The following is a 9,729-nucleotide window of genomic DNA, read 5'->3' as shown; positions in this document are numbered from 1 at the left end:
TTTTAGCTCATTGAAAACCTTTTTTTGTTTTAGTTCACAAAAACCTTTGGTGTTTGGCTTGTATTTCCCCTGAAAATGTTTAAAAACCTAAACGCGTAAGGGTATGAACTCACTGTTTGATGTGTGATTCGAATGTAAGAACGATATGGATGCTGAGCGTCAAGTGAAGTCTCGGATTCAATAAGATCCTAATTATCATGTAATAACATATATATGTATCAAATTAGGGTATAACACCACTTACATATGATGGGGAAACACTCTAGGGACTAGGAAACACTTGAACTAAGTGTTCAAAATCATATATGATTGAATGAGGGAAGTTTACGGTCACACAAAGGTGTGTACGACCATGGGTTTATGGCCCAAAGGAGTTTGAGGCCCAAGAGTGTACGACCCATGGGTTTACGGCCCATGGATGTACGGCCAAGGAGTGTACAGTCGTACACTCTTGATGAAGTGTGCATTTTGACGTGTTTTAAGGTCCTTTCTAGCCTCTCGGAAGTTTTCTAGGTCCCATGCATAGCTTAAAGAAGAGTATAAGGCCAATCTTTCACCAACAAGTAGGGTTTACGGCCATTGAGGTGTGTACGACCGTACATATGGGTTTACGGCCGTAAACCCTTCATGTTCATGCTTAGTTGGTCGATTTCAAGGTGAAAATCAAGCATTTCTAGTAGATAATAAGCATAGGAAGCAGTTACCTACGATTTGGGAGCTTGAAGAGGGGTTTTAGCCACCAAGAACTAGTGTGTGTTCTTGGTGAAAGATGAAGATCTAGCCAAAGATGAAATTTATGGGATGAAAACAAGGATTTACCACTAGATAAAGGAATTTAACAACAAATCAAGATGGGAAGCACTTACATCTTTGAAGATCTTAAATGAAAACTCGTTGAAGGTAGAGAGGGAGAGAGAGAGAGAGAGAGAGAGAGAGAGAGAGAGAGAGAGAGAAAGAGAGAGAGAGAGAGAGAGAGAGAGAGAAAGAAAGCTCTAGACTTGAAGTGTGTAAAGTGGTGAATGATGGCTAAGTACCCCTTATACAGGGGGAGTTTTCGGCCATGAGGGGTGGGGGATGTACGGCCGTAAACTCATGTTTACGGCCGTACACTCCTCTTGAAGGAGTGTTTGGCCCGAATGTTATCCTATGACTCATAATAACTCATCCCTGAATCTAAACATTGATTGTACTGATATTAGAATACCCAAATAGACCCCAACAATGCTAAACAATAGCAGAAATGAATCTAACTTGATTGATTTTGAATGGTTGAACAAAAAGAAATTTTAGGTTGTCACAGTGTTGCTAAATTGATACCATTTAGACACCCTATGAATACTTTTGTTAAAATTTAACCAATCCTAAACTATTTATATTTTACTTTTTGGATAAACAATGCAAATTCAACCAATAAAAAAATCTTAAAAATCAAATAGGGTGTCTAAATGGAAAAATAGAGTGTCTTTTTAGGCAATCTCTTCCTAATAATTACATTTTATTTTTTTATTTAAATAACTAGTGATTACGTAATTATTATGTCTTTTTTATTTTCTTTTAATATATACTAGCGTATTTATTATTTTCTTTTATTAACCTTGTTTTTTTATTTAATTTATTTATTTAGTTTTTTTTATGATTTAAAAATATTTTTTTGACATTTTGTTTGAAGATATTGTTTAACATAAAAAAACATGTTTGATGCTTTGTTCTTTTATATTCTTTTGACATTTTGTTTGAATATTAGTATGCTATTTTAAATCTCCTCATGTTTAGGAATACTCATATTTGGCTACTAAATTACACCAATCGTCCCTCGTGTATATGTCATAAAACGTGTTTAATCCTTAATTTCAAAAATAACTTGAATCGTCCCTCGTTTGTTAACAAGTTACACACTTCATCCCTCCAGGCATAAAAAGACCATTTTGCCCATATTTATTTCATTTTTGATTTATTTATTAATTATTAACTATTAATCTAGTAAATGAAATGGTTTAACTAAATATATGGTTCTTTCACTATTTCCATTGATCAACACAACCATCACTACTGTCGAGTACAAGCACCACCACGACGGTTTGATTTTTTATGTTTACCGGAAGAAGCCACCAGCTCCAATACTCTGGCGAGTGGAAGTCATCTCCAGCGAGACTCTTAAGACTCTAACAACCCTCTATCTCTTCTCCTTTTTTCTTTTGTTCCCCTTTATCTCTCAGATCTCCAACTTTTCTGGTGAATCTAGACTGAAAAGGAAGAATAGATCGGCAAACCCCAAATTGAAAAGGAAGAACTTTTTCAGTGTAGCCCTAAATCATCATCACCATATGAAGTATCAAAAACAAACCCTAGATAGTCGATGTATCCCTTCATCTTTTCTAATGTACATCTGGAAGAGTCATAGTCACCACCATCACATAAATACATAGCCACTATGTTATATCTATATGCTTTCAAATAGAGGCGGTGATAATTAGGGTTTTAGACAACATTAGGGCTTCAGTGTAGAGATACAATGGAAATGACAACTCACAACATAAGTGATTTCGGTGCCAATCTACGGTGGTGAAGGCGGCTCTACAAAGTCAACCTTCTCCGGCGAGGTGATGACCCCAAACATTGTTGGAAGTGAGGGAGTTGGTTAGATACGATGATAGATGAAGAGATAAGGTTCACCGGAGGATGGATGCAGTGATGATGGTTGTGACTTGTTGGTGACGTACCGACCAGCTGTGTTTCATTTTTCCCTTTCATCGAGTGTGTGCCTGTTTGTTTCTGATCAGTAAAAATGTAAGGGCGGGGAAAGTGATGAGGGGATGGTATAGGAGTTTTTTTTACCAAATGGGTGTGGTTGAAAAAAATATTTACCGTTTCAAATATATTTACCAAAACAGCATAGTAGTCAAAATATTTACCAAAACAGTTTTTTTTAACTTTTCTAATATATATATATATATATATATTTTTTAACTTTTAGTGTTTTTTAATATAACTTTTGACATTTTTTTAACCATTTGCTATTAACTTACATAAAAAAATTCCAAATGTATTATATCTCATTTAAGCATCATAACAAATTAATGAAATCTCAAAAAATTTCCTTAATTGTAAATAAGATTAATTGATAAAAACAATAATGTTACACATCGTAGATTAAAGTAAACATCAAACGCACGATATATTTTTTGGGTACAAATCCAATAACGACTTCTTACAAAAACAGAATGAAAAAATAAATATGTCTATTGATTGACCAATTAGCTTTAATGTCTCTGCATTCCCCTTGGTTTAGAGGGACATTTTTTTCCAATTATGACCACTTTGTCTACAAATCCCACAAAGGTATCCATTTTTTCCTTCTTTGATGTCCATTCCATTTCGTAGTCTTGTTGAGCGAGAACGACCTTTTTTATTCCGTAAAAGCTTTAAATTTGGAAGCAATTGTCTAGATGAAGATTGTGGCCAATACGCTTCATGAGGAAGTGGGGAAAACTCGGATGCCCAAGTAAAACAATACTCTGCAATGGAGTAACATTTATGAACATATTGCCAACTATTCAAGGATAGTTTGGCACATACACTCAAAACATGAGAACATGGATATTTAAATATCTCCCACTAACCACATGTACAAGTTTTTTTGTCCAAATTAACTACTTGCACATTTTTTCCTCTTTGAGTTATCAACTCAAATATACCTTTCTCTCGATTAAAAGATCTCAATGAGTGTGCACTTGCTTTTGACATCAAAGCCACTTGTTTTACAATAACTTGAGGAGTATATGCATCTCCATTAGCCTGGGCACTAGATCCTAACGGACGTCTCACTTCAAAATAATGTACCAATCTATAGAAAGTAAGTTGGACACAAGCTGTGATTGGTAAAAAACGAGCACCTTTAAGTACACTGTTAAAAATCTCTGACAAATTTGTTGTAAGAAGCCCATATCTCCTCCCACCATCATGTGCAAGTGTCCATCTATCAAGTGGATGTCTCTCTAGCCACTGTCGAGCTTGTGGATTTAGCTTCCCAATTTCTTCCATGATAGAGTTGAATTTTCGAACTTGATTCTGACTCCCGGCACGATAAGCTAAAGCTTTCAATTCTGAATTGCGAAACTTGTCATTAAAGTTGTTGATAAAATGTCGTAAACAATACCTATAGAGTAAACAAATTAATGTTACTTATAAATAATAACTATGAAAAAAGTTATACAAAAAATAGTAATAATACCTATGAAAACCACGTGGCTCTAACCATGGAGATCCATGCTCATTGACTACCTTTAGGATTCCTAAATGATGATCAGATATTAAACAAATGTCTTCACGCTCTTTCACCACATGACTCTTGATATAAGAAAGAAACCAATTCCAACTATCATATGATTCATTTTCTACAATAGCAAATGCAAGTGGCAAAATCTGATTATTACCATCAACTCCCATTGCAATCAACATCTTTCCCGTGTACTTACCATACAAGTGTGTGCCATCAATACTAATCACAGGTCGACAATGTGCAAACCCCTTAATAGAAAGAACAAAAGCCCAGAAAACACGTCTAAACTCCACATGTTCCGTATCGGTTGATCTTGAAACACACCACTCGACTATAGTCCCTGGATTGAACTTCTGAAGTGCACCCAAAAATTTTGGTAAAGGAGCATAAGACTCTTCCCAATTTCCAAACACTTGTTCGATTGCCTTCTGCTTTCCAGCCCAAAGCTTTTTGTATGAAGGAGTATAGCCTAATTTATCAACTATTTCGGCTCTCAAAGCAGGAACACCAATAGAAGGTTGCTCTTTTATAAGGTGTTTGGTTTCCTGAGCGATCAAGCTTGCATCTAGGTTTGTATGGTCTAAAGAAATATTGTTGTTTAAACAAGTATATGGACCAATGTACTTTGTAATTTCAAAATTTCCACTCCGTTTTCGTTTACTTGCACGAAGTTGCCATTTACAACCAGATTGTAAATGCAACTTGCATCTTATGCTCCATAGAGTTGGGCGTGTCTCAATGACCTCAAATTGTCTATGTGTCTTAATGCATTGGAGCTTGATAGCTCTCATAAGTTCTTCTTTATCCTTGAAAGAATCTTTTTCCAGCTCCCGTGTAAAATCATTCTTGCTTATTGATTGTGACACAGTCCAATTACCATCACTAATCACATTTGTTTCTTCTATATTGGTAAAAGTTGATGGTACTTGATGGTTGTTGTCAAAAGATGTGTCACCCCGATCTACATGTGGTGGTTCATGTTCTTGAGTGATGTCAACTCCATCATCTTCATCATATTCTTCTCCTATGTCATATTCTTCATCAATTTCATTATCACTAATTATTCCATTACTCATAACAGCAGCTTGAGAAATTGTGTAGAAATCTTCATTATGAATCATATCTGATATGGCATTAACATGGTTTGTATTAGGTAATAGTAACTCGTTGTTCCTTTGCTCTTCTAGCACAGCCGGTTCATGATTTCTGCTACAAATATTACAAAATAAGTTGAAACTTGTAAATCGTGTAAACCACAAATGATTATACCTAGATTCCATCTCTATGTGTCGAATTTGATCAATGTCTTCAACCTCTAAATAGAGATCAATGTTACTTACTTCTTGATGGACACGAAGCACATCAAACATGATGCCAACATCATCATTATCTTTGATAGGAAGAGGAATGTATTTTACAACATTTCCAATACCAACCGATGGATATCTACAAATTAAGTTGATGTGGTGGTGTTGTTTATCAAAAGATGTAGCAAGATATATACGGTCAACCAGTTCATCAAATTGTATTCTACAGTTAACATTTATTGCTTTTTTTGGAGCTTTGCTATAATTTATACCATCTGGTCCATCACAAGTTGTCCCACCCTAATAACAAAGCATTGTAACAACCACCATCTACAACAAAACATAAATTCAATCATAAAATTGCTCCAAAATATGAATGTTGAAGCAAACAAAAAAAAAGAAACTGTGGAATTACAATTGCAAATAAGCAATAACCAAAATGAATCACAACAAAAAAAAAAAAAAAAAAAAAAAAAAAAAAAAAAAGAAGAAGAAAAAGAAGCAGTAGCCACAATATCAGTCACGATGAAGTAATAACCATTAAAAATCACAGAAAAGTTGTTTATCATTTATAATAAAGTATGAGCCACAATTGGCAACACCAAGTATGAACTAAAAACCATGTATTATTGTTGGAACAATAGACATATTCAGCATTGATTTAAAAAAATTAGAATTGTGTAGAAGAGATATTGGCATATTGCTATTAATTTGATTGTTTTTTAATTCCAAGCAAACGTATAAGTTGGAAATAGGATACAAGGGTAAATTTGTCAACATTGTAATTGATAAGGAATTGAATCAAGATTCATACAGTTTAAATAAAGAATTGAAAATCTTTTACTTGTAGATTTTAATATACATCCTGGAAATTAGTTTCATGTAATCTAAGAGTTTGCAAATAAGCAAATACAGTAGAATGGAATAGCAAATAGTAGTTGGAATCAATCCAAAACTAACAAGCTGAAATCAAAATTCAATAGAGGATTCGGACTTACAATGAAATCAAGCTACAACCGAGTTTGTTGTGGCTAGAATCGGATTCACCAACGTCGACTATGGCCAAAATCGAAGAAGAATCAGGTCCCTGTCGTCTTCTGCAAGGGAGTACTCGCCGGAATCAAGTCGCCGGCGTCCGTTTGTGTTCGGAATCGGAGCCGTCGGTGTCGGCTATGGCCGAAATCGAATGACGATAGAAGTGTTCGATTGAAGACGGACTTTGGGGTATAGAACGTCGACTGGTCTCTGTGATTGAGTCTTACGTTTTTTTTTTCTTTTTGTTATTTTTTTTTATTTGGTATAACCCTAAATGGTAAATATGTTTAAAACTACACTTGTTTGGTAAATAAGTTTTTAAAAAACACCCATTTGGTAAAAAATTCATGGTATAGTGAGCCCTGTTTTTTAAATTGAAAATAATAATAAAAATATCAAATTAATTGAAAGATAAAAAATCAAGGGTATTATTGTCATTTCAGTTTTGGCATAGACTAAGTTTGCAACAAAATCGTCTTTCAGGGATGAAGCATGCAAGGTTAAACCAAACAAGGGACGGTCCGAATTAATTTTTGAAAATATGAATTAAACGTGCTTTTTGACACTTGCACGAGGAATGATTCATGTAATTTACCCTCACAAATTGACTACGCATGTTGCTATTTCATATTTTTGGCACATTTGTTTAATTTAAAAAAAAAAAATAAACATTTTGGTCAAGTACATATTTTTAAGTTTTGTTTGTTTGTATTTAATCTAAAATTTTATTTTTAAAATTTATTCTTGTTTCTACCGGTGAATTTAAAAAAAATGACTTTTTGTTTTTAAAAAAATATATGTCGTTTTGTTTGTTTGTATAATCAAAAAATCTTTAAATTTTTATTTTTTTTGTATAGTTAAAAAAATCTTTGAATCTTTGTTAAACAATAAATTTAAACAAAAAATGTTTGGTGTTTGAATATATTTTCAATGTTTTATTAGCTTATATTTATGACATCATTATAAAAAAATAGAAAAAAATCTACAATATTGAATATTCTATAATATAAATGAATAAAATGTTAATAAATTATTATAAATTTCAAATCATAAATAAAAAAAATAATAAATAAAAATAAATGATATAAATAAAATAATATATTTAAATAAATATTAAAATAACTATTACATTGACCTAAACAATACAATAATTATTAAGGTTTTAAAAAGCTCGTCTTGACTCCATCATAGCATGCCATGGCTCCAAGGCTTGTATGTGCCGCCAAACTTAACAATAACGCCGCCTTGACTTGTATATGTGTATAAAAATAAATAATAATTGAAAATACATATAAAAATATGATTTATATACAAAATTGCCGCCTTAACTCACACCTTACAAACGATATAGTTCGCCATGGCTCGGAAAAGCTTGATGCTTAACATTGCCATCAAATCACGTTTTACTTTATTTAAAACCTTGATAATTATTAATTTACCTAATAATAAAAGAGAAAAAAAAACTTTTTCACAGATAACATTGTCAGATTGTTATCTTATTACCTAAAATATAATAATGGAGTGAGTATGATAATAATAATTAATAAATAATAGCTCTCCTATTTAAAACACTTATTGAAGTGAGAACCCTAGCGTCTCCAATGTGGCTGATAAAAACATCATCATCACAATGAAAATCAGAATTTTATGCTTCCTCCCAAAGCGTTTGGATTGAGCGAAGATGATGGAACAACGGTTGATGAAACATTAATCATGAAAAATCCATTAATTTCCCTTTAATTGTGATTAATTTCTTTTGGATGTTGCTATTAAGACACACCTTAGACACCTTATGAACATTTTTATTAAAAGTCAACCTATCATAAACTGTTTATAATTTATTTTTCTGAAAAACAATATAAATTCAACCAATAAAACAATATTAAAAATCGAGTAAATTACTGAAATCATCCCTATGGTTTAGTTAAAATTCTACGTTTAGTCCCTAACTTTTTTTTGCATTCGGATCGTCCCTATAATATGATTTTTTTTTTTTTTTGCGTTTTTCGTCCTATGGTTTGGTCAAAATTGCATTTTTGGTCCCTAACTTTATGTATATAAGAGACGAAAAATGCAACAAAATCAAACAAGGACGATCCGAATGCAAAAAAAAAAAAAGTTAAGGACCAAACGTGCAATTTTGACCAAACCATAGGAACGATTTTAGTAATTTACACTAAAAATCAAATAGGGTGTTTATATGAAAAAATAAGATGTCTTTTTAGCCAACCCATTTTCTTTTTATCCAAAATCCCTAAATGCCTCGGAGAGGAAGACCACTAAAAATCTTTTGAAGTTCCAAAAAAAACAAAGTGTGAAACTGCATCACATTCATGATGCATAGCTCCATATACAAAAATGGTTCATCCACAGTAAAAACAATGATGTGAAATCAAAGAAGAGTTCTACTACCTCCACTACAACCAACCGTTAAAAACAATGAAGTGGTATCGGAGAAGATGAAGTTAGTCAACGTTGACTTCTTGACTATATTTGACTTTCTATTAGAGAGTTAGTTGTTTGTTAGCTATAGTTTAGTTAGTTGATCAGAGTTAAGTTAATTAGTTGTTTTACTTGATGTACATAAATTGTATTTGGTTGTTCAGATGAATTAATGAGATGAGAAATTCTTTCCAAATCTTGAACTTCTACATGGTATCGGAGATGGAAAATACGATCATGCGTTCTTCGTTCTTCATACTGTAGATTGATTTTTGTTCTTTAATCTACATATTTTTTTGATTCAAATCACATATTGATTCTTGTTCTTCAATCTGTTTCATTTTTTTTCTTTTTCATTAGATCGATATTGTTTTTTGATCTAATTATGCATCATGTCTACAAATTCATCTTCATCTACAAATTCATCTCCATCTGGAACGATTGAAGTTTCTAATATGTTGTTTCTAGGACCTTCGGATAATCCTAGCACAATTTTAGTTTCAAAATTTTTTGATGGATCTGGTTTTTCGATGTGGAAGAGATTGATGATTCTCACACATTTAGCCAAGAATAAACTTGGATTTTTTGATGGATCTCAAGCTCAACCAGATGAAGCTTCTGCACTGTTTCAAAATTGGAACAGAGTCAACTCAATGGTTATAAGTT

General features: G+C 32.6%; 1 protein-coding gene across 1 annotated transcript; it reads right to left on the bottom strand.

The window, feature by feature from the left end:
- Nucleotides 1-3,323: 3,323 nt before the first annotated feature.
- Nucleotides 3,324-9,404, bottom strand: LOC145006764 (uncharacterized). Its single transcript, XM_078965818.1, has 5 exons — nt 9,374-9,404; nt 7,957-8,060; nt 5,549-5,886; nt 4,232-5,488; nt 3,324-4,156 (listed from the first exon to the last, which is right to left on the bottom strand). Exons 1-5 carry the CDS (start codon nt 9,402-9,404, stop codon nt 3,616-3,618), a joined length of 2,271 nt encoding a protein of 756 aa, XP_078821944.1. The 3' UTR covers nt 3,324-3,615.
- Nucleotides 9,405-9,729: the final 325 nt, after the last annotated feature.

This window comes from Lactuca saligna, chromosome 7 (assembly GCF_052625555.1).
Source record: "Lactuca saligna cultivar CGN05327 chromosome 7, ASM5262555v1, whole genome shotgun sequence".
In the NCBI taxonomy this organism is placed as follows: domain Eukaryota; kingdom Viridiplantae; phylum Streptophyta; class Magnoliopsida; order Asterales; family Asteraceae; genus Lactuca; species Lactuca saligna.
Note: the sequence above shows the minus strand (reverse complement) of the source record. Positions and strands in the feature narration are given on the sequence as shown.

Coding starts and splice junctions, on each gene's coding strand:
- LOC145006764 (XM_078965818.1), bottom strand. CDS start 9,404: ATGAAACAGATTGAAGAACAAGAATCAATAT. Junction 8,061..9,373: donor TGAAGAACAAGAATCAATAT/GTGATTTGAATC, acceptor TTTTATTATTAG/GTAAATTAATAATTATCAAG. Junction 5,887..7,956: donor CGAACTATATCGTTTGTAAG/GTGTGAGTTAAG, acceptor CTTTGTTATTAG/GGTGGGACAACTTGTGATGG.